A 25,402-nucleotide genomic window follows, 5' to 3' on the forward strand; every position below is an offset into this window, starting at 1 on the left:
CCATCCAGCTGTGCTTCTTCTACGACCTGTAGAGATGTGTGGGGGCTGTGTCGAAACACGAGTTCAGGTCGTGAAGGTGTTGGAAAGTCGGCGCGGGTCCTCTGGGTTTGTTTTTGTAGCAATTAAAATGTGATAATTCAATAAATTACACATTTGTCTGATAATAAATGCCACTTAAGCACCGTAAATACCTAACGGGTAAGGTCTTATGATGGCATGTACCAACAATAGAACTATGGGAAATAAATAAAAAGAAGTAGAGCAACACGTCCTTGTCTAGTAGATTATTAATCCCTATTCAGTCCCGGTTTTAAATAATGAGAAGCCAGCTGACATATTTCTGGTGGTTATGAAGGTTGGCTACTTGTTAATTAATTTCTTAGTCATATATCATCCGCTCTTTTGGTGCATTTACCTGAAAACCTGCTGATTTGATGAAGCGCGGCTGGATGGTGGGTGTGTGTGTGTCGTTAAGCGTGTAGCCGGTAGGTGGCGCCAGTGCTCCGCTTTGTTCTCGGTGAATCTACTGAACAGGAAGCGAAGAAGAAGAACTTTAGTTGCTGCTGTGTTTTATTTGAAGATGCTGGTTAGGTAATGACAGCTCTGTAAGTAAACCGTGCCAAATGGCTCTTAAATATCTTAAAACCGTTAAAAAATATAAATTAATAACGTCATTGTTAAACTTTAAATTGCTCCACGGGCTTATTTTTGTAAACTTGTGCGCATTTACCTCAGGCTAAACGAGCTAGTTGCAACGTAAGCTAACAAGGAAGCTAGTCAGCAGTTAGCTAAGTAAGTAGCTAGCCGTTTGCTCGGACATGTTTGAACTAATATATATTTATATAAATATTACTAAACATTTATTTTAAATAACATAGTTAGATATTTATTATTATTTATTATTAGCATTATTTTATTAGAGGTGAGCTCCTGGTGGCCAGGCAGGTGCTGTGTTAGCTGTTAGCATGCTGGTAGCTTCACGTCGACGTTAATACAAACGAGTCCTGTTGCATATCTGTGACTTGACGCGCTTATCTGGTTTGTATTAAGCAAATGATTAAATGTTAAAGCTGCTCCAGTCAACGTTCACTAGAGAAAAGCGGTGTTTCGGTGGTTTTTTCCGTCGTATCAAAGGTCAGACTCGCCGGTTGAGAGGAGGGAGGGCCAGCGGTTTATTTTTAGAAGCTGTGAGAAGGAGGCGGACAGCTGCTGAACCCGAGAGAATATATAGCTGCTGCTGAGCTGGAGACCTACAGGTGTCCTTAAAGCTCTGTACACCTGGTCGGTAAAATAATTAATCGGTAGATGAAGACAGTTTAGTTTCCTGGGTTTTATCCTTGTTAAGTTGCATTCTTTGCTAAAGCTGAGTCTTGCTTCCTGCTTCCCAGGCTGTCTGGTGACTGACTGACAGATGCCTTCGCCATGATGCTGAGCTTCAGCGCGCTGGTCGTCGCCCTCTTGTTGTCCCAGGCCAGAAGCTTCCTGAGCCCCTCGGAGGATGACGGCGTCCCCGAGGAGTGGGTGCTGCTCCATGTGGTTCAGGGCCACATCGGGGCGGGAAACTACAGCTACCTGCGCCTTAACCACGACGGCAGAATCATCCTGCACATGCAAAGCCTCAAGGGAGACGCCGACCTGTACGTGTCGGACAAAACCCTGCACCCGAGCTTCGACACCTACAAGCTGCAGTCGGTCACCTGCGGCCCTGACGTGGTGGTGGTGCCGGGGGACTTCGCGAGGCCCGTGGGCATCGGCATTTACGGCCACCCGTCCCACCGGGAGAGCGAGTTTGAGATGCGGGTGTTCTACGATCAGACGGTGCTCCAGGACCCGTTTGACAGGGGCTCGTACGATTCAGAAGGCAAACATAAGGAGAAGCAATCCGCTCAAGCAGGAGAGGAGGACTTTCAGGAAGAAGAGTCGATCTTTTGGACTATTCTGATTGGCCTTCTGAAAATCATTCTGGAGATTGTGTTTTGAAAACCGTTTACATCCTTTGCTACTGTGACCGAATGTGGGGGATTCTGTTTTTGGCTCCGTTGGCCAATAAAGAGTAGTATTTGTTTTCATTGTGTGAGGAGAAGAAGATGTTGTACATCATCATTTTAACAGTTCTAGGATAAACAACGGCACAAATCAGATTTTAAAAAAAGTTGGGGTGGATCACTGAGCAGGAATCACCAGTGAAGCCTGATCAGTCATGAAATGTTTCACATCACCTGTGTCATCGAGAGAAAATGAATCAAGGTGACGCTCAGGGTCTGGATTTGGCTCTTTGACATTTTTTCTTTCTATTTTGAATTGTGGTTTAACCAAAAGAGCGAGAGTGGACTGGTTCTGGAGTCTTAAATGATAGATTTGGTTTTTATAAGTCAACACTCATACTGTAGGTCGGTAGGTGTAATCATTCCTCCTCCCCCTCCTCCTCCTCCTCCTCCTCCTCCTCCGGTCGTGAAATGATCCCGTTAAAGATGATCTGTAGTCATCTGGGCAGACCTGCTCCACATTCACCTGTTTGAATCTCACTGCATCTCTTTCACAGCGTCGTTGTGCCAAGAAAGAAGTGGTTTCACCGACGGCACAGAGAAGGAGGATCACAACATTCATATATTATTACTGTGCTTTGGTAGATTTTAAAAACCTAACCTCATACGATCTATGTGGGTTTAAATGTCCAATCAGACTTAGCAATACAGTCACTGGTTTATTGTTTGACGTAAAGGAAGGAAAACCTGACGACGTTTTAAAATCAGGATGCCAAAGTTTTCATTTTCTGTTCTTGACATTTCTCCAACTCGAGAGCATCTGGTTTATGAAGGGATTTGCTAAACAACCTGTTAACACGAGTAGCAACATTTTATTTGATCACTTTTTCTTGTTTATTTTTTTTTTATTTTTAAATCCGCCTGTTGGACAAAGCTCCTGATTTAAAACATCACCTCCAACTCTGGAGCTCAGTTGTGAGTAAACTTGTGACCACTGAGCAGAAATGTTCAACAGTGCCTTCAGATCAGTCCTCGGAACGACCGAGCAACTTGTGAGTCAGGTTTCAGAATAAAAACATTATTTTGCACGTTTTGTGTCTTGTCTTTGTTTCAGCACACGGCCACATACGGTCACGTGTTTTAGAATGGTTCACATAAAAATGACTCAAAACATGAGCAGAGTCCTGAAAGCAGACAAAGAGAAACCAGTCAAACAAGCAACTATAAGTGCCCTCCTGGGATTACGAGTTCATTCTCAAGGTCAAACCAGAGTCCATGTGTTCAGGAGTGTTTCCATCAATGTGATGAGACTCAGGTGTGGTTCACATGTTTGTAAAAGTGTATGACGGCGACGGACGAAGGAGCTTTGAGTTTCTTTTAGAACTAAAGAAGCTACTTGGATGAAACGTCCGTAAGAAACTCTACAAGTCCAGTTACTCTTCAAGGTTCATTGTGTAAGGTTTAGTGGCTCCTAGTGGGACGGTTGCTGATTGAATACCTTGTCCCGTCTGGGCCCCTGTAGAAGCACGGTGGACCCTCTCCCTCTGTAGATATGGTTTAGTCTCTGCTCCAGTTCTATATAACAACACATCAGCCACACACTTAGAAGCAAACTAGATGTACTTTTACGTGGTGCAACACACTTTAAATTAAACTTGTGCTGCAAAAAGTCTTAATTTTAATTTATAAAACAGCTGGCCTCTTAGAGCAGCCAACTCCTGGAGTCAATACTTTTAAGTCTGCCATTATTTCACAACTCAAAATTACAACAAATCTCTCAGATCTTAGTCAAAACCCAAAACTTTAATATCTGATTAACTTCCTGCAGTCACACTTTTATTTACAAGAAAGAAAATCCTCCTTAGAACAACTGCTCAACTCCAGAGTTGTCCAGGTTTGTTTCTTAAAGAACAATTAAACTCAGTCAGTGAGTTAGATGCTCCAGTCCTCCTCCTCCTCCTCCTCCTCCTCCTCCTCTTCATCATCATGGTGACAGTGTGGAGGCCAGCTCGATGCTGTTGATCCTCAGCACCGTCTGAGGCTGGACGATGATCCGTTTGCGTTGGAACCGGTGTCTCTTCCAGAACCGCATGTTGACTTTGGGCCAGGACTCGGTCTTTTCCAGGACAGTCGCCTCGACCCGGACCAGATCCCTTCCCAGCAGGGGCCTGCCGACCAGGGTGAAGTCCTCCGCCCCGACCAGCAGCACCTTCTCCATCCGGATCCGGTCTCCACACTCCGCCTCGATGTGGTTCTCGATCAGGATCAGGTCCTCGTCGGTGACCTTCCACTGGCGACCGGCGAAGTGCACCACGGCGAACAGCCGGCCGAAGTCCTGCTGGAGGATACGCTGGTTGACGGTGCTCACCACCGCGGCGTGTCGGCTCCGCTCCTCCTCCGCCGGGACCGGGCTCGTCTGCTCCGGCCACGGAGGCCTGGACAGCGAGGTCCACGGCAGCCGGTCCCCGCTAACGGAGCTCTGTGCTCGGAGGGCGGCGGGGAAGAGGACCGGCTGTTTGGGTAACAACAGGCTGCATGTCCTCCACAGTCCCGTACACCCTCTGCTCACCGCCATCTTGACAGGAAGTAGGACGGCTGCCACCGCGCATGCGCCAACTTGCTGTCAGCTGAAACTTCCGCTTTCAGAAATGTTCTTTAAAAACAGAAATATTCGTTTTTAAAGAGATAAAAAACGATTTTAGTGGAAGAGAGTGCTCATATATTTGAGTTTATGTTGTTTTATAACAGAATAATATTCAGCTACCAATACTTTATATATGTATAGCTAATCATACTAATATTATTCAAAAAATGTTTAACCTTCAGGTCAAATTTGACCCATTTAAATTGTTTTTATATCACATAATTTAATGTGAATGTGGTCTAGCTTCACAATCCCAAAAGAAGTGTACAAACTAGTCAGCTGAGAAGAAGTTGGCTAAAAAATAGGCGATATATTTTATTTTAGGCTTTAAAAATAGTCAAACAAAGGACAAAAGTCAGTATGAGAGGGTTTAAAGGATGAATCAATTATCATTTACTCACCGACTTTCTGTGAATCAGCTAATATACCAAGTAACCTCTCAAACTCTTGACCTCTGGTTGTTTATAGGTGTCTGGGGAATAATAAAAAAATACCACAGACAGTGGAGATGAGGAGTAGAAAAAGTTAACCTGGTTGTGGCTATATACAGCAAAATTATATATATATAAAATCGCCAAAACTATTATAAAACTGTCTTTCTGAATTGTTCTTCCAGTACAATTTTAGCGCAAACATAATGGAAAACAAATTATAAACAGTTGTAAACCTCTCCAACAATCAACAGCTGAACACTTCTACTGTTGTGGAATAATAAATACCATTGCAATAAAAGACTACAGTTGTAATCTTATCTTTGTCTGTCTCTGTGTTGATGTTTAACCAAACACAGTTTCATTGTGCAGTGTATAATGACAATAATAACGTGTGATTCATTCATTCATTCATTCATTCATTCATTATTACCGTGCTATGAATTCTTCTGTGTTTAAATATATATAAATAGTTTGAGGACATACTCATAACTGGAGCCTTATCGCGGAGCAACGTCACATTTCGTCCTGGTGAGCGAAAACCTGGAATTTACGGCGGCGCTTAAACGCAGCGCCGCTGTGCCTCCATTTTGTGTCGGCGTTCCCGTTTCCGGGTTTCCGAGAAGGAACCGATAAAACGGTGTCAGCGGGGAGTATGGCTCTGCTTGCAGGTCAGGAGTGCGGTTAAAGTTTTTCGTAGCCACCCGAAACTGTGAAAAGACGGTCTCGGACACGTTGTGCAGTTTGTTTTGAGTTTGTTTTAAGCGCTTCACTGTCTCGGTTTGTTTGCAAGCAGCTCTTCTTCGCTGACACTGACAGCTGGAAAGTAAACAGCTCGATGCTAACCAGCTAACTGCGGCTAGCTCCAGTGTAACCGCCGCTAGCCAAACTGGTAAACCGACTACAGCTAGCTAACGTTAGCCGGCTAACCTGCGAGTGTCTCTTGGTGGCATTAAGTTACATCACCACGGCTTGCCAGCACCCTCCCATCCTATTTTTTATTTTTTTTGTCAAACTGCTCCGACGAAGGACTGCCACAACTGCACTTTCTATTCATGTTGTTTGTGGGGACAAGACTACAAAACGTCCACTTGTTCGAGCACGGGTGAGTACATTCTTGGGAAGCTAACTTAACTCCACCTAAGTTGAAGCTAGCTGCTGGCAGGTATGTTTGTTTCTTTACCCGGGAGCGGCTACACAACCTGTCCAGGCCTGATCGGTCCTGTTTTACTGAGGTTTATGTCACAATTTGCATGTTTCCGCTCCTGCATTTGTGTAATACATAACGTTGTATACTAACAGTACTTTAAGTAACTTAAATTACCTTACAAATATACCCTTAAAAGCAATATTATCAGACAAATATAGTTGAAGTAGACGTGTCAGGACGTAGGGAAGAGAAACGGTCCGCATAAATGTTATACTTTAGCTTCAAATAGCCAAAGATATTTAATTTACTGTCATGTGGCATAGAAACACATTAAACATCACATCTGAGAAGCTAGAAACAGGAAATATTTGACATATTAAACAAATTACTTGGCTGTAATTGTGTACATACTCAAATGGTGACATGTAAATGTACATAGTTACCTTGCTCTGTTGGATTTACGCTGCACTAAATAAGTAATCTATATATGTGTGTGTGTGCTGTGTGGTTAGTTGCTGACAGTTAAATCTGCCCTGGACTTGTCTCAGGTCTCCTATCAGACCCGGTCTTGAGGTCTTGACAGTCTGGGGTTGTCAGAGCCTAGAAACACGCTCACGCAGCGCTCCAGGCCTTCAGCCCAGTGCATTTCCTTGACCACAAAAGCATCCAACTTCCTCGTACAGCCCTCCCTCTCTTCCCGGCTGTGTTTTTTCTCTGTGTAGCGTCACACTGTTGATGTGGGGAGAGATGACCCCCCCCCCCCCACCACCATTAAATGGCTGTTTACCAACTCTTTGAGTGAACAGCTTAGTGGAGAGAAAACCTCAGCAATGATCGTGACCTACTTAACACTTCACTTTGCTTTGATCTTGAATGGAAGGGATTCGTTAGATTGTGGGGGTCAAAGGTCGGGCCCTGTTGTTTTTTAGTTTTATTGGGGAATGAATGGCTGACGGTTTGTGTGAACAGTCACACACCTCAGTTATGGAAATAAAAGGTGCTTTAATTTATAAAAGACACATCCTTACATTTAAGGAGAGACAAATATGATTCTAGGATTTTATATGATTGAATTCATTTTAGGATTTGCTCATTTCAAGCATCACATGATGAATGTTCAGGGAGTTTGTGCTGCTGGACGGATGAAACAAGACGAACAAGAGATATATCCTTGAGCTGTGGAAAACTGCAGTATGCCTTTTTTTATTTTCATAATCATATGTATATTTTTCTTTACATGCACAGAACTAATATATTCTAGATGTTAAAAGTATCCAGGTGTCCAATAAAATTGAAAGTTCTTATTAATACCTTATCAGTAGCCAGATAATTAGCATTTATCTACAAAAAAAATTCCTTGACCTTATTTAACTTAAAGAAATGGCAATTTTCAAACGCATCAGTGTGTTTCTCTGACGCTTACAAACCCAAGAGACATTTACCTAAAAATATTTAGTATATAATTCACGAATAATCCGACTCAGTTTCTGATCCCACGTTTTTTGGCTTACACCCACAGGCCTTACATTTTCATGTTGCTCTGTACAAGTTGCTAGCAATGTGTTTCCCACTGATTGAAACCAGAGCTGGACTAATTAGACTGTTGATAAGTTTTTTGATATAAAATTGTTCGGGATAAGTTAAATGAACAGTTACAGTTAAGTCAATAACCTGTAAATCAGTCTTTAAACAAGCTGAACATTCATCGGTTCCAACGTTTTCCACATTAAGCTTTTCAGATATTTTATTTTGTGTTGTAATAAACTGAGAATCTGAACATTTTGGACTTTTAGAGGCAGAGATTGATTGTAATTATATGTTTTAATCTTTAAGGAGGATAAATTTAGCTCTAATTTACAATGAAAGATGTATATTCTGAAAAAGATTTTCATGACTTCTTAAACCGTGTCCTGCTCTCCACCACAGATTAACTTTTTAAAACATGGACGTGCATCATGCTTTCTTCTGCCCCATTAATAATTTACTGAAGTTACGTTTTCATGATAAAAAAAAAAAATACTAAATCACAGAAGATTATCTTAGAGCAAACTCAACTCTAACTTTTATTCCTTCAAGTCTGAATTATTACATCTGTTATTGCTTTTCCAAGACACTTGTGTCAGGAAAAACAGATAAACATTATTTAGTTTGACATCAGCTATAATTCACAATGAAAGGCTTTTCCAAAAGTACAGAACTGTACTGGCAGCAACAAGCTATTATTTATAATATATCTAGTTTATGAGACGTCACTGTGATGGGAAATACTTGGCAGTTGTTACTAAATCCAGACTAATGTCATTATTACTTTTAACAGTTTTATACGGTGACCTTGAGTGTCCTGAAAGGCGCCGACAAATATTATTATTGATATAAATATCAAACAGAGCGAAACTGAACATCTTAAATTTAAAATGTCATTGAAAACATTACAGTATTGTCAATAGTGATGATAATAACAGATTTTATGGGCTTTAAAAGCTTCTGTCTCTTCACGTCTGTGCATTCAGCGTGATTACGTTAACCCCCCGCTCTCAGTTTCTGTCTGCCGCTGTTTCAACCGCGTCACCGACTGACTGGCTGACTGGCGAGCTGGCTCGGTGAGATTCCTTTGGGTTTCTCTCGGTAAAAACTTGCCCAGCGCTCGTTCACCCGGCGCTGCCTAAGGAATGGAGCAGCAGAGGGCGAGGGCGGGGCGAGGTGAGGAGCCAGCGCCGCCCGCCTGCATGAGCCAACAATGGGCCAAGGCAGCTAACTGGTTTGGGGAGATCCCGTGACCTTAGACACTCATTGTGTGCGGAGCTGACACGTTCAGAGCCGTTTCAGGGACCAGGTGTATCGTATCAAATTAAGGTTGGTTTTGATATGAACTTTTCTCTTCCTGTGCTGCGTAGGAACGTCTCACTCGCTGACATGTGATTTTAGTGACCTACATAAAGCTCAGATTATAATCCTGAACTCTAGAAGCGTCCAATATGTAAAGTAGGTTATTTCACGTGTGTCAGACGAGCACGTGTCCAGAGTTGTAACTACAAGTCGCAGCAACGCAACCTGTGATCGTTTCTCAGTAGCCGGACAGAAAATTCTTCCTTCTTCTTCTTCACATCATCTGCTCGGACGTCTTTTCTCTCTTTCTCTGTGTTGCAGTGATTATTTAACCCTCCAACATGAGCCACTCAGTTCTGGGCGCCGTTGTGTGACGTACACAGAGAAACTCAACATATCTGACTAGTTGCCAACTATCAAACTCAACGTTGCTCCTGCACAGACCCTAACCAGGTCATACAGGTCAACATCTAATGTCTGATAACCTTGTCGTCGTGTTAATCGTCTCCCTGTGAAGTTCCACAGCAAATCATTTGTCGCTCCATCAAATAGTCGCCCAGATGACGGGCCTCTTGATCCAACGCTGCAACTGTGGGTGCCAGTGTGTTTAAGGCTGACATTTAAATCCTCCTCTTTGTCTGGGTTGTTTAACACTGAGGCCCGTTGAAGTGAAGTGGTCATCTTCTGATCCAAGTATCCCCCCCCCCCCCCCCCCCGGGAGCTGCTTCCTTCCACTGAGAATTTCTCATCGAGGAGAAAAATGGTTGCATCTTGTGAGCAGCAGAGAAGTCTTACTGCGTTTGTTAATCCCGATGTTTGTTGACTTATAACCCGTATAAAGAGGTGCAGTTAGCTGCTAGACCTTAGGCCTCATAAAACCTGGATGATGTTTTCAGGAATGAGTAATCGTCACGTTGGGATACGACGGATTTACCCGAGTTGAACATTTAGGAATTAAATAAGAAATGAATCACAGTAAGAATTGTTATTGAGAGACAGACTGAGCTCTTATTTTTAGACCTGACACTATTAATTCATCAGCAGAAAAAACAAATCTGGTAACAAAACTGATGATATATATATTTTAATACAACTTGGAATAATTCGACCCTGGTTCCTCCCTCAGATGGAGGAGCTCTGGCCCCATTCAGACCTCACATCAACATCCGTCCTGGAGAATGACGTATAAGGAGTTAACTTATGTATTTTGACAATAATGACCCGTGTCTTTGTTTAACTTTATTACCTCAGATTTCTCTGTCACAGAAATTAAATCATGACGTGTAATGTATGTAAGCTTCCAGGGTTCAGTAATGACGGTTCTGATCCATTAGAGACGCAGCTGGATGCAAAATCATATCTCGTTGTTTAACTGCATACAGATCAGTGCTGGCTGGAGATGCACGTGGAGGCGCTTGTTAATAAAGCCATGCGCAAACACAAGTGGACACTTGCGATCGGATTTCCCAGGACGGATGTTAATCTAAGGTCTGAACAGGGGCCTCGGCTTCTGTTTGTCCCCTGGGACAGACCTTGAAGTGGAAAATAGACCTTCACATGGAACAGTCTGTGCTTAAAAACACTTCCCTAATAGCCTCCGAGCTAATAGTAGCTCCTCTGGTTCGACCTTTTGAAAGATTGATACAGGATGCTTGGATGAAACATCACATCCACCCTTTCGTTGTCGGTAGATGTTGAGCCCGGGCCTTTTGGGGGTGGGGGTGCCTGGTCTGGTCTAGGTGGGGTGGGGGTGCCTGGTCTGGTCTAGGTGGGTGCTACATGTCTAAGTAACATCCACACCAATGAATGCCAGGTCCAGAAGTTTCCCAGCAGAACACTGAACTGTCACAAGATGGTTTAAATGTTATTGACTTCTACTAATGGTCATAATGTTGTGGCTGATCGGTGTATGTGTCTGTGTGTGTGTTTTTGTTTCCCCCAGGAGTCAGTGTGTGTGTGTCGTCCCGGTGGAGACGGTGAAGTCGCCAGCCTTTAACCCACACAGAGCGGTGCCAACAGAGGGACAGGATGCCTATTCCTCCCCCTCCCCCTCCTCCCCCAGGACCCCCGCCTCCCCCAACCTTCCATGAGGTCAGTGACCAGATAAAAACAAACAAATAAAAAAAAATTTTGTTCCGCGTTTGGTTGCAGCGAGGAAGTTGTTCATGAGTCGGGACGTAGCTGGACCGATGGAGATGACGTACCGTTCATCTCACACAGTTTACTGTAAATATACATCAGCTTCTCATGTCAGGACAAAAAGCCTGTGACCTTTATGAAAAGGAGGTCGACTTGAGGGACAAGTTGTTTCATAATTTGAAGAATGTCTTGGTGGCTACACTCGGTAGTAACGCACCATATAAGAACAGAAGGACTCACATGTCATTTATGGAAACATGTTTGTTTTGCTGAGGTAAGAGAGAAGTCAAATACTTCCTCTAACAGTTCTTCTGTGTGTTTACTCAGTCTGGTCTAAAGGCAGCTTCGATGATCAGGTTTTAATGTTGGCCTTCTTGTCTGACATGAGCATCAGAGAACTTAAATTATAGCTAAATGTGCAGAAATAAAACAGAAACGGCCCAAATCTCAAAACTGGCGAGATGAGACGTCACCCAGAGCATGTCCAGTGAACCAGCTGCTGAGTCACGGGACTGGTGTTTACAAGCCGCCGTTCTCTTTTAAGTGTGCAAATAAACCCGGGTCTACAAACCTTCTGCTCCGGTTCAGACCGGAGGAAGCAGCGGTGTGACTGCGTAGCCGTTAACGCTCTTAACGTCCTCCACAGGCGAACACCACTCCTCCCAAGCTCAGCTCCTCTGAGACGAAAGGCAGAGGAGCGCTGCTGTCCGACATCTGCAAAGGCGCCAAGCTGAAGAAGGTCGCCGCCGTCAGTGACCGGAGCGCTCCGATCATAGAGAGTGAGTTACAGCAAACACTCAGATCTCCTCTGATTTACTTACTGCCTGTGAAAAGTACAGAAGAAATACATCTACAGACATGTCAGTGGCAGCAGTTAACGAATTACTGAGGGGACATGAGAGAGCTTTTAATGAGTAGGAGACTTTGGCTGCAGTCTTTGAGTCTCCTAAAAGACTGAGAAGCAGTTAAAAGCCCAGAATAAGAAGTTAGATGTTGGACTTTGAGTTCAGATTGTGTTTTTTTAGGACTGGGTTTAAAAAAAAAAGTCGATTTGATCTTAAGACTACTTTTGCGAGACAAATCTTGCAAGACCACAAACTGAGATTAGTCCACGACGTCTGAGACAGATCCACAACATGACAGAAGATCCAAGACGATAGGATTTAACCGTCCTGTTGTCCTTCAGGTCTAATTTGACCCGTCTCCCAAGTGTTTTCATGTCACAGTTTCATATAAATGTGGTCTACTCTCCCTGACATCCAAAAATAAATGTACAATAAAGAGTAATTAGTTGAAAAGTTATCAGGTGGCACATTTTATTATTTAATCAGCTTTGACAAAAGTTGCGTGTCGATGGGAAGACGGTACCAGGGTGTGACGACGGAGAACAGCTGGATAATCTGCATCAACATGAGTTAAATTAGTTTTGAAACTCAAACCTTTTAACTCTAAATGAATCGAGTCAAATGAGGAAATCAGTAGAGATCTCCAGCCCTCATGTTTGTTCATGACTGGGTCAAACCGATCACTGTACGGTGCATATTACTATATAATGTACGTTTGTATATTTATTGCATGAATATAAAGTAATGTAAGGACTCACCAGTCAGTCACAGGTGCTTTATATGTGTGCGTCTCCATCACTAGTAACATCAAGTTGCTTCTTGGCGTCTTATTGCCGTATACTTTTAGGAGAATACATCTTGAAGAGAAAATGTAGTTATTTATACCTCTCCTGTCTGCAGGCCACGAAGCAGTGCTCATGGAATTAAAGTAAAAAATCCAATAATAGAATTAAACACACTTTTCTTTTTACTCACTTTTTTCTCACGGTCTGTCACGGTGACCTCCTACGCTTTTAAAATATTTGAATATTTAAATGTGTTTCCAGTTGATCTTTTATACGTACACACTACCTGGCCAAAAAACAGTCTCCACCTGGATTTAACTAATCAAACAGGAAGGAGCCTCCTATTGGATAATTACTGCACGGGTGAGGCAGCTGGTGCAATGAGTAGCTTCTCATTTCTTCAACAACCATGTCTAAAGACACATCCTGTGGTCGTCTGTTTGAGAAGGGTCAAATCATTGGCATGCATCAAGCAGAGAAAACATCTAAGGAGATTGTAGAAACTACTAAAACTGGGTTAAGAACTGTCCAAGGCATTATTAAAAACTGGAAGGATAGTGGAGAAGCATCAGGGTAAGAAGAGAGGCAGATGAAGTGATGCACCCATCATGCCTAGTGTCTACTGTACAAGCCTGTGGGGGCAGTGCTATGATCTGGGGTTGCTGCAGTTGCTCAGGTCTAGGTTCAGCAACATTATGTGTCCAAAGAATGAGGTCAGCTGACTACCTGAATATACTGAATGACCAGGTTATTCCATCAGTGGATCATATTCCAAGATGACAATGCCAGGATTCATGGGGCTCAGATTGTGAAAGAGTGGTTCAGGGAGCATGAGACATCATGTTCACACATGGATTGGCCACCACAGAGTCCAGACCTGAACCCCATTGAGAATCTTTGGGATGTGCTGGAGAAGGCTTTGGTCAGTGGTCAGACTCTCCCATCATCAATACAAGATCTTGGTGAAAAATGAATGAAACACTGGATGGAAATAAATCTGGAGACATTGGAGAAGATTATAGAAACAATGATACAGAGAATGAGCTGGAATCAGAGATAAAGGAGGTCCAACCAGATATTAGAGGGGGGACCTTTATTTGTGGTCAGTGTGTATTGACGTGTGTCTTGTCTTATTTCTGTTTTCTTCTCAGAATCAGGAGGCGGAGGTGGTGGAGGCGGAGGTGGAGGAGGTGGAGGAGGTTTTGGAGGCGGAGGGCCGATGGGAATGGGGGGCCTTTTCCAAGGAGGTGTGCCAAAATTACGACCAGTTGGAGGTAAAAACCGTCTTCTTCTGGTTGTGTGATCAGATCTTTGCTTTAATTTTACCACCATTATTTATATTTGGAAGCAGAGGTTCTACAGCTTTGCATGTTTTCTGCAAAAGCTGCAACATTTAGTCCTTTTTACATTTCTCCTTATCGTCTTTTCACACGTTTCATTTTATTTCCTGGTCCACCTGTTGTGTCTCTGTGGGACCAGACAGGTGTGTTCATGTTTCATGCAGATGGCTTCAACCTTTGACATCTCTTCTGTTGCTTGTTTGATATTTTAATGAAGAAAAACTGAGACGCATATCCAGTTATTTTTAACTTTAAATCAATGTGACGGTTCATGTTTTCATTTCAGTACTTGTACTAAACACCAGCTCTCTGTCCTCCATCCAGATGGTCCAGTAGGTGGATCGGTGGGCAGGTCCGCCCTCCGGCCCCCGGGGTCCCGGCCCGCGGCGCCCCGTCCCCCAACAGGCCGCTCGCCGTCGCCTTCGTCGAGCAACAAGCCCTCTCCGCCGGAGCACCACCGCTCTCACCGCCCCTCCCTGCCTGACATCTCACGCCCCCCCAGCTCCAGCAGCAGCTCCTCCACAGGCAGCGGGATGAAGCACAGCACCTCTGCTCCACCTCCTCCTCCACCCTTCAACAGAGGTGGCCGTAACAATGCTCCCCCCACCCCCAACCAGAAAGCACCTGCTCCACATTCCTCATCCTCCTCTCACAGTAGAGAGAAACCCCTCCCTCCGACACCCAACAGAGGCCCCGTCGGGGGCGGCACCTCCAAACCTCCATCTTCCAGCAGACCCCCAACCAGTGGTTCTTCTGCTCCTCCTCCTCCACCACCGTACAGACCACACACATCCAACGGGCCGTCCCATGTGGACGGTGGAGGGGCTCCAGAGCTCCCCATGAGGCACAACTCTCTGCACAAAAAGCATTCGTCAGGAGGCACCCAAGGACGTAGCCATGCTCCTCCACCTCCTCTCTCATCATCTCCATCCTCTCAGCAGGGCAACAGGCCACCACCGCCGGCCAGAGAGCCGCCCGGACGCAGAACAGGTAACTGACACACCTCCACCCATCGAGTGTTTCAAAGATCTGAGACGTTAGACACAGTAAAAAAAATAAATTCTCCTCTACTAATAATTTCCAGTATGTTTCTGAACACCAGCTTCAGTATAAACGATTTAAATCTGCAGCTCATGATTATTTTAATTATTGATTTAATCTAATAATTTCTTAAATCAACCATTTAGTGAATTCCTCAAAGAAGCTGCTATGTTTTATGACTCGGTGAATTGTAAAAATATACATATTTATTTTTATGTCTGGCTCTACAACTAATGATAATTATCTAGGGCTGGTATCACGACTGATTGATTCAGTCCTGATTCATTTATATATTTTATATTTTTCAGTTTTGAAATAATTCTACTTAAAACTAAAACTAATGTTGTCGTTGTTTCCAGAGATTTGTGGTAGGGATGTGCGATATTTCATCGTTTACGATATATCGTCAGAAACATTCCCCACGGTAAGAATATGTCGTCCCACGATAAAAACGATAAATTCCCATAGATGACGTATAAATGTGCGCGACACACTCGCAGCCCAACACGTGTGGAATATTGACAAACTGACGATGGCGGAAGGCGGAGCAGATACGCCGGGCAGTGAGGAGCTCGTTCCTAGACGAGGCTCCACCTTCGTTATCTGGTTTGGTTTTAACCTCTTAACGCCTGAATTGATTTTTCAATTATATTTTTGCGTACCACTCCGGCCGGTCCTACGAGAAACTAGTGCTGGCAAAAGGTTCCTAGGAATTTTTTGAATGTGCACAAACTGACATTGGAGTATTACATGCGTTATTTCGGCTGCAGTCTGAACGGAAACAGTGCGTCGCGAATTCACGACACTAAGCATGAAGGGGTTAAAAGGTCTGATGCGAAGCAGCAAATTACAACGTGCAAGGTTTACTAACAAATAGTGCATAAAAAGGACAGTAACACCACTGATTTGTTCCACCACCTCAAACACAAACCAGAAGATGAAGAAAGACAGAAAATGAGCAACGATGCAGAAGCAGCGTCGACTTCATCCAAAGAGTCCGGTAAAAAAACAACAACTCAGATAAAACTTGCAGATGAATTATAGTCAAAAAGATTAGACTGAAGTGGTGTTTATTTATCGTCATTTTTATCGTTACCGTGATAAATACCAGAAATTATCAGGATCATTTTTTTAGTCCATATCGCTCATCCCTAGTGTCCACAGTATTTTACCTCTAGTTTCTCATCTTTCTTGAGTACCGTATTTTCCGGACTATAAGTCGCTCCGGAGTATAAGTCGCACCAGCTAAAAAATGCATAATGAAGAAGAAAAAAACATATATAAGTCGCACTGGACTATAAGTCGCATTTTTGGGGGAAATTTATTTGATAAAATCGGAGACCAAGAACACATTTCATCTTGAAAGGCAAGTTATAGTACTAACAATAGAACAACGGGCTGAATAGGTGTCTGGTATGTTAACAGCTATTCAGATAACTATAGCATAAACAACATAACATAACAAGTTTACCAAACTCTCGATCTCACTCCAAATCACTAAATCCACTGAATTCTTCATCCTCTGTGTCACTTCTAAGCAGCTCCGCGAACTTCGGAGGAAGACGCCGCTATTACGCAGGAGTAAAAGGAGTAGCAGATACTGGCACACAAGCCTAGAGTGCCCTCTCGCGGCTGTCAGTGTGAAAATAACGAACACGTGAAATTATATATTTTAATATATAAGTCGCACCTGAGTATAAGTCGCAGGGCCAGCCAAACCATGAAAAAAAGTGCGACTTATAGTCCGAAAAATACGGTATTTGCATTTGTGCAGCTCTTCTCTTTCATCCAATCAATCCAACAAGCGTTCGGTCCTGACGATGTTCTCTGAGTTGGAGCTTTTGTCGTGTTTTGGAATAATCCCGTTGCAGGAGGACGCAGGAAATGGCTTAAAATGTACTTAAAGAATCGATTCAAGGATTTTATGACTTGAAATTGCATCTTTTAAATGAAGAACTTCGGAAAACTTTTCTTTTTATATTTTAAACCCAGCCCTGATTCACAAATATGGGGAGATTCATGCTGTTTGGCCTCGACAATTAGGATAAATTATTTAATACAAGCTTTTTATTGCCTCATGCGCTGCAGCAGATCTAGCCAGTGTGGAGGTAACGTGCAGATTGTTCTCCAGATCAGGAACAAGAAGCCGTTGGAACCCGAACACAATTCATCCTGCTCAGTATCATGTCATTTAAAAAGCTACTACGGTCCATAAACACACCTGACCAGATAAGATGGAGGAAAAGTCCAATCTTTCCGATCAAGATGCACTCGGTGACGATGTTTAGTCGATTAAAAAATGTTGTTGATCTTGGGCCGGCAGGTTGATCACACATCCAACCTTCTTGTGTTTCTATAAAAGTTTCTACCTCGTCATTTTTGACTGTTTGCTCTGTTTACTGCTCTGATCGGACCTGAGTTTAAACAGTGCTTCAGAGTATGAAAGCTGCTTTAACTTGTTTTAATATTGTCCTAATCGACCAGTCGTTCGAGCGCCCGTGTGATTTTATTTAATCCACATTAAAGGTTTTGCATGTGTGACGTCTGAAGACCTCGCTGGTCTCCGTTCTGAGCCGGAGGAAAGATCACGTCGAAGGCAAAGCAAGTTTTGACTCGTTATCTCTCAGATCCGGCCTTAAACATTCTGCTGAAACGTTTCCTCCACATGATCACACCTCCTCCAGGTCACGTCTGAATGTAGAGCAGAGGGCAGCAGTGGTATTTGCTCCGCTCCACATGTAACACACCCGACTCTGACCTTTCAGGATTCAAGCAGCAGCAGCATTTGGGGAAATTATATTAACAGTGAAGTAAATGAAGTTCCCTTCCTTAAACTAAATTATTTCTCTATATTTCACAAGTTTCTACTGACGTTTCCTGCCCCGGCTGAGTTTATGGCTCAATGGAAACGTATTCATAATTTGAATTCACAGCAAACAGGAAGGCACTTGTTAGCCGGAGCTCTGGGCCGCGATTGGACGACGGAGCGATTCGTCTCCTGGTCTCTCTGCATTCCTGAAGCTCTGTGGAATATTCCGTCCCCGTGGAGTTTGTCTTCTGTCTCTGGCTCGTCCCCGCTGAGGATTTATTCCACTGGTGTTTATGAGGAGCTGGACGTAATGGTTCATAGAGAAACGTCACTGAATACGCAACGACGTGATGAGCGGTTAGAATGTGATGTTTGATGGTCGTACTTGGCGTGATACAATCGGTCAGCCACAACATTAAAACCACCGACCAGTGAAGAGAATAACACTGATGAACGTCTGAACGATTCAAATAGATTATTATTATATTAAAGATCCAATATTGATTATAAAACCCTAAGATTTATTTATTTATTTATTCATTATTTTCTTTAATACGCGTAATTTCCTCGATCAGGCATAACATTATGACCACCTTCCTAATATTGTGCAGAGACTCATCAGAGAATGGACATGGACCTTCTGAGGGTGTCCTGTTGTTAGTGGGGGGGTCTTTGAGGGGAGGGGCCTCTGTGGATCATCCCACAGATACTTGATCAGTTTGGGAGTGTCATTGCTATGGGGTGGGGGTGCCTGGTCTGGTCTAGGTGGGTGCTACATGTCTAAGTAACATCCACACCAATGAATGCCAGGTCCAGAAGTTTCCCAGCAGAACATTGAACTGTCACAAGATGGTTTAAATGTTATTAATGTCTCCTGTCAGTGGTCATAATGTTGTGGCTGATCGGCGTACACATAGAGGAACATCATAATTGTCGTCCTGATCGTGTGTGTGTGTGTGTGTGTGTGTGTGTTGTCCACTCAGCTCCCCAGGTTCCCCATCCCGGGTCTCGTAACGGCGGTCGGGACGCCCCTCCTCCTCCCCCGCCCCCGTACCGCGGCCACAGCTCCGTGGTGTCGGAGTCTCACAGCCGGGTCTCCAAACCGCCGCCTCCTCTCTCCTCCTCCTCTTCATCTTCTTCATCATCATCATCCAGAACCCCGGTTGGACCCCCTCCTCCACCTCCACCCGTCAGGAATGGTCACTCCTCCAGCTCCTCCTCCAAATCCATCATGGGTGAGTCGGGACACGCTTCATCATCATCATCTTCATCATCATTATCCTCCTCCCCAGTCACAGCTTTGAAGGTTTTGTGTTTTAACTATGGTCATAGTTTAGTTCTTCAGACTCTCCCCCTCTCTCCCTCACACCCTCACACCTTCAGGTTGATCAGTTCTGACTTCAGGAAGCTCCTCCTAAAACCACTTTGCACACGTCGTGATGAAAATCTGACAGAACTCAGAGTTAAGAGACGTATAAAAACATAATGAACAGCCCAGATTAAAGCGTCAGGCCTGACCGGCTGTTTTCTGCATGAGATGATCTGTAAATCATTGGTGGAGGTGGAGGTGACGGTGGTGCATGTTTGTCGATAGTCAAATGATCCCACTGCAGCTATGCAAAGCGTCCGCTGCGTTTCCTGTTGTACTGGACAGATCAGGAGGACGGGGACAGTTCCTCAATTACTACCTGAGCCTCATGAAGGGGCAGCCGCTGAACATGCAACGTGTTACACTCTGGAAATCTCTGGAAAGAGGAAGGAAGTCGATAAATATCCAGAGCTTTTATCTAGTTAATCTTTACAAAATTAAATGTTCTAAATCACAGGTGTCAAACATACGGCCCGTGGGCCAAAACCGGCCCACCAGAGGGTCTAATGTGGCCCGCAGCATGAATTTGCAAAGTGCAAAAATCACATAGAAATTATCTGATATCCCTAATTTGTCCACTGTTTTAGTCAGAGAAGTGACAGATCACTAACACTGAGACCGAGGACTAAACAGCAGACGGCAGTGTACATGAATTTTGCTCACTTTTGTCAAGAAATTTCAAGGATAGTTTATTAAATGTAAACATTCTCCTAATTTACTTGTTCTTTTTTGCACTATCTGGAGTCTAGAGTCTGTAGTTGTCATTACTTCTGGGTTATTATGCTGTTGTCTTACCAGTCCAGCTGAATTTGGCCCCTGAACTACAATGAGTGTGACCCCCCTGTTCTAAATGAAACCCGTCGTGGTTTGAAAGATCTGGTGTAGATTCATAAAATCCTTGAATAGATTTTTTTTAAATACAAGATCAAGATTAGTTCACGTGTGACAGAAGCAGCGTCAGACCTGAACGGGGATTGTGTTTAAAAAGTTTGACGACAGGATGTGAAACTGGAGGGTGAAGATGCAGATCTCTGGATCCAGTGATAACTCTGGTTTTAATTCAAAGTGAAAATGTTTCAAAACTGAAATGAGTTGATATCGAGTCAAATCAGATTTGTGGTGTTTCTACTTTTACGTCTACTCTGTCGTCAAACGTCACACGTGGACTTATCTCACCAGATTTCAGGAGATGCAGGAAATTATGTGGATTTAAAAAAACAATATCAAATCTGTCAAATGAAAACCTTTTAATTTATTATTATTATTTATTTACACCCATCCTGTTAGACTTCTAACTAGTGGTCAGTTTTACAAACACACAGCTGGCAGACAATTAAATACTCTCTCTGTTCTAATAAATATTATTTTTGAAGTTAATTTGTTGAATGTGTGACTTTGTTGTGTATATGCACATTTATTTATTTATTTATTGTTTTAATTCTTCCCTCAGATGATTTTGAGTCGAGGTACAGCTTCCACCCCATCGACGACCTTCCACCTCCAGATGACTTCAGGCCCATGAACAGAGTCTACCCCAGCAAAACCAACAAGGGTACGAGAGCAGCTTTCATTTCACCTTTTAACGATACGCTTCAAGTCTCCCTCAGTGAGAAGCTGATCTCCTCTAATCAGTTTGGATTCAGTCCTGTGGGCAGTAAATATTAGCTGTAGAGTCGTGGTGGATGATCCCCTGAATGAATAGATAAATAAATACATGCTTTATTAATCGACACTGGGAAGTTTATACATAATGTATATTAAAAAAAAAATAACTAAACAGTAAAAATAAAATGAGAAAAATCTATTTACACAATATTTACAAGAATAATTAAATAATAAAAAAAATGAAATTGCAGGCTACGGTGATAACGGAGACACCTGCACAGAGCCGAGCGCCGTAGCTGACGTGGACAACGTCTCTGGGTGGATGGTGCAAGAGCTGTGATTGGTCAGCTCTGTAGCAGCGTGTTTCCTCTTTAGTATACCTGGCTGCTTCTCCGTCTCCACACATTTTGAATTGATTGTTTTGGATCAATAAAAAGTCTGAAAGGTTAACTGAGGAGGTTCAGAGACACAGACGTTTGTACGACTCGTGTGAAATTTCAGGGAAAGTTTCAGTCGCCGTTGTTGAAAGTGAAGCAGGAAGTAGAAACAAGAATGAACCCGACTGAGGACAAAGACGTGTGTTTGGGTGGAGTTGTTGTTACACCAGTGTAGTCTACGTACGTTTAGGTCCTACACTACCTTATAAGACTGACCTGGAGTTAATAACGGTGTGTTCCTCCTTCTGTTTTCAGCCATGGTGAGAGGAGCTCCTCCAGCGCCACCGGTGGGGAGGTGAATCGACCCCCAGCTCAGGGCTTGAACTCTGTCGGTCGACTCGATGGGCAGTCAGTCAGTCAGTCAGTCAGGGAGGGAGGAAGGAGGAGGGGAAGTGGTGACGAAGAGCTCGAATCACAAACTACACTACAACACACACTTTAACACTAAACCAGCAGCCACCCGGACGCACAGCGGTAAGCACAAAGTAAGCATCACTACACCACACCGGTCTGACAGCTTCCGTCTCTGCACCAGAGAAGAAACAAACAAAAAATAATAAAAAACACTTGGAGGCGAGAAAGAAACGACCTCGACCCGTTCCGACTGTGACCACCTCGACGTCTCCTCTGCCGACGGGATGATGCAGAGGCTTTGACATATCAGGACCAAACTCTGAACACTTCCAGATCTCTGCATTCCACCGTCGTTTATCATACTCACGATTATAATGGTAAGAGTTGTGATGCTCATGATTCTGATCTTTTTTTTTGTTTTTGGTGTCATTTGCATTAAATTGTGGAAGAGGGGGAGGAAAAGAAGAATTCAACACTATGAATGAAAGCTATCTCAGTAGATTATTATTATTTTTGATTAGTTTTGTCTTAACTAGCCATTCCAGCAGTGCCAGGTTTAAGGGTGCGTTTGAATCGACTCTCACGTGTGCCAAATGTGGGTGGAGTCGCGTGAACTGTGCAGAGTGACCACATTTTCCACATTTTGCACGTTCGAAATATAAACATATATATATAAAGTGACATTTTTTTTTGATTGTGGACAAAATACTTTACTGGAAAGCATGCCAAGTTCAGACACAACGCTAGCTAGCCTGGTTATTTGTCTTCTGTTTTATTTCTGCTTTTGTTTCCTACATTTGAAGAGCGTGCACATTTCCATCTTCAGGCGACGTTGCACGGCAGCTTAACTGCTAAAACCGAAGCACTGTGCATGATGCAGATTTATGCACTCAAGACATCACACACACAAAAAAATATTAATAATAATAATAATGATGATGATGATGATGATGATGTGTCCCTGATGTGTGTGACAGACTGTTATGTTCACGTAGCCAGCGTCTGAGTCCAACACTAAGTTATGGGTTTGGATTATTTAGCTGAGGGCTTGCAGAGGAGTTGTTTTTTGTTTAAAGGGATCATTTCTCAGTTGTTTTTTTTGCAGATCTTCAGAAAAAAGCTGATTTATCACGTCTATGTTTCTTTTTTTTTTCCTTTGCTGCTGGTACAACTTGAAAGAAGGACAGAAACAAGAAATAGAGAAAGACGTCATGTCGCTGTTTTAATTGCTATGCACGGAGCAGTTTGTACAGAGCGTAGATTGTAGCAGCTAACCAAAAAACATTAAAAAATATAAAAAAATAAAAAACAAAACAGGAACACTTAAGTGCCAGAGAACTGTTTAAAAACAGACAAACTTTAAGCTTCACTTTAAAACACTAACATCATATTTTAAACGATGCCATGTCAGGAAAAGTGAACAAAAACCAGCGTCCTGCGCCGATTGTTCAGTTATCGTCGACACAGCGCCACCTGCTGGTCTTTGCCTTACACACGTCTGATCTCATCGGTACCAGTGCTTTTATTTTTGCTGTCGTCGCATTTCACGGCGAGGAAGACGACGACGACGACGACGGCAAAGTTAATAATAAACTAGTCTATTTGAAAAATGCAATAAATATTGTATATTTACATTAAGGAATGAGGTAATCATAGCTATTGATCTATTTTTTATGTTGTAAAAAGCTTGTAATATAGGAAAGAGAGATGATTAAGAGTTATAACGATGTTCCAGTCGGGGGGCGTGGGTCTGGTCGAGCAGACTCTCTGTAGCACTTCTCTGGATGTTTGGCCACGAGTGAGCTTAACGGATGCGAGCGAGGGTTTCTACCGACGAGCCGACGTTTTAGGGGTTTTCTAGAGGTCGTGATTGATGAGTTGTTTGAGTGAAGGCGCCTGGTGATTGATGGACACAAAGGTTTAAAATAAAGAAATGAATGAATAAGAAATGGACCTACACTTGTTCTGGATGTTCACTCTCCTCAAAGCACAGGTGACCCTTCACATGTATCTCCTTATGTGCTCTCACCTTGTCCAGGAACCCTGTGGTCATTTCATGTTAATCAACTATGTTTTTTTTTTTTTTATCATTTGAAATAATTTCAAATAAATATATTCCTGTTGGGGTAAAAGGGTACCAGATGTATGTGTGTTTGTTTTCTTTCTTTGGTTAGCACTGATGCCTCAGAGCCACCAGAAGGTTCTGGGTTCTAATCCATGTTCCGACTGGTTCCTTTCAGTGTGTAGTCTGCATGTTCTCCCTGTGTCTGCGTGGGTTCTCTCCAGGTTCTCCAGCTTCCTCCCACCGTCCAAAGACATGCTGGTTAGGTTCATTGGTGATTCTAAATTGGCCGTAGGTGTGAGTGTCTCTCTGTGTTAGCCCTGTGATAGACTGGAGACCTGTCCAGGGTGGACCCCCCCCTCTAGACCAATGACAGCTGGGATAGACTGGAGACCTGTCCAGGGTGGACCCCCCTCTAGACCAATGACAGCTGGGATAGACTGGAGACCTGTCCAGGGTGGACCCCCCCTCTAGACCAATGACAGCTGGGATAGGCTCCAGCAGACCCCACGACCCTTCACAGGAACCAATGAATGAATGAATGAACATTATAGATTTACAAATGTAGATGCTGTAGTTTTATTCCATTGTTCAGTCTTTTTCTTGAGTGAACTGCGTGACACTTCATGTTAGCTCACTGTAGCATCTTTAATCCAGCCTAATTTTTGTAATTATCAGGAATAATAATCAATAATCAGGAAAGACACGGCAGGATTATTGTGTGTTTTTTTTTTCTTGCTGGAGGTGAAACTGAATCGTTCAGCAGTTAAACTTTGCACACGGAAAATATTAAAATTTTCATAGATTTGTCAAAAGTCTTGACTGAAACATTAATAATTAATCAAAACATTTCTTCTCGTGTCTTTATAATGTAAATTTAATCTGATAGATTTGATCCTAATCCACAGAAATCTAGATGTTTGTAGTATTTATTAATGTTCGCTCATTCAACGTGTGGTTTCTGTACAATATAGATGAAAAATACAGAAATACAGTATGGGCTTTATTATGGAAACATGATGTATATTCAATATTTAAATGTTTTTAATACTGCATTTATCAGAAAACTGCTAAACTCTGACTTTGTAAGTGACTTTTTTTAATCCTTGATGTTTCGCTGCCACCTTCAGGTCGTAGTTCTCCTCAGAGTTTAATAGTTTGGAGTTAAAGACCTCGAAACATTTCTGACAATCACGTCCTGCTGCTCTTCAGAATCTAAACGTCACAGCTTTAGCTTATTTTGGAAATCACAACATTGAGAGCAAAACAGTAATACATTTAATAAGATGAATAAAGGATAAATACATTAAAAATGCACATAAATTATAAATATATTAGTGTTTTTCTGATAATTTCAGGTTAGAAGCAGGTTGTTGTTGTTTTATTGTTTGTTTTTATTTTGTCATGTTCACTGATGCAAGTATTTTATAAAAAGTAAAGATTTCCTGACATTAGACTGAGCAGAAATAATTTACACACAGTTATTATTTTCATATTTTATATTTATGACCAGATTGTGTGTCTTTGTCCTTCTTTAATCAAACACATCAGCAACAACCAGATTGTTTGACTTGATCTTC

The 25,402-nt window shown here is 42.8% G+C and overlaps 3 protein-coding genes across 4 annotated transcripts; 2 read left to right on the forward strand and 1 right to left on the reverse strand.

Moving 5' to 3' along the window:
* Positions 1-348: 348 nt before the first annotated feature.
* cUnh6orf120 (chromosome Un C6orf120 homolog) lies at positions 349-3,654 on the forward strand. Of its 2 annotated transcripts, none has more exons than XM_084560004.1 (2): positions 349-605; positions 1,389-3,654. In XM_084560004.1, the coding sequence occupies exon 2, from the start codon at positions 1,423-1,425 to the stop codon at positions 1,978-1,980; it is 558 nt and encodes a 185-aa protein (XP_084416130.1). In that variant the 5' UTR covers positions 349-605; positions 1,389-1,422; the 3' UTR covers positions 1,981-3,654. The 2 variants fall into 2 exon arrangements, with proteins under 2 accessions (XP_084416130.1, XP_084416131.1); XM_084560005.1 differs by having other exon boundaries at positions 568-591.
* A 113-nt stretch (positions 3,655-3,767) lies between these two features.
* On the reverse strand, positions 3,768-4,682 carry mrpl21 (mitochondrial ribosomal protein L21). The gene has a single exon (XM_084559991.1). It carries the CDS (start codon positions 4,558-4,560, stop codon positions 3,970-3,972), a length of 591 nt encoding a protein of 196 aa, XP_084416117.1. The 5' UTR covers positions 4,561-4,682; the 3' UTR covers positions 3,768-3,969.
* A 1,003-nt stretch (positions 4,683-5,685) lies between these two features.
* Positions 5,686-23,902, forward strand: wipf2a (WAS/WASL interacting protein family, member 2a). The gene is made up of 8 exons (XM_084572510.1): positions 5,686-6,165; positions 10,979-11,127; positions 11,822-11,954; positions 13,957-14,079; positions 14,470-15,135; positions 18,979-19,230; positions 20,815-20,916; positions 21,662-23,902. The coding sequence occupies exons 2-8, from the start codon at positions 11,065-11,067 to the stop codon at positions 21,703-21,705; spliced, it is 1,383 nt and encodes a 460-aa protein (XP_084428636.1). The 5' UTR covers positions 5,686-6,165; positions 10,979-11,064; the 3' UTR covers positions 21,706-23,902.
* Positions 23,903-25,402: the final 1,500 nt, after the last annotated feature.

This window comes from Chelon labrosus, assembly GCF_963514085.1.
Source record: "Chelon labrosus genome assembly, chromosome: 2".
Classification (NCBI taxonomy): Eukaryota; Metazoa; Chordata; class Actinopteri; order Mugiliformes; family Mugilidae; genus Chelon; species Chelon labrosus.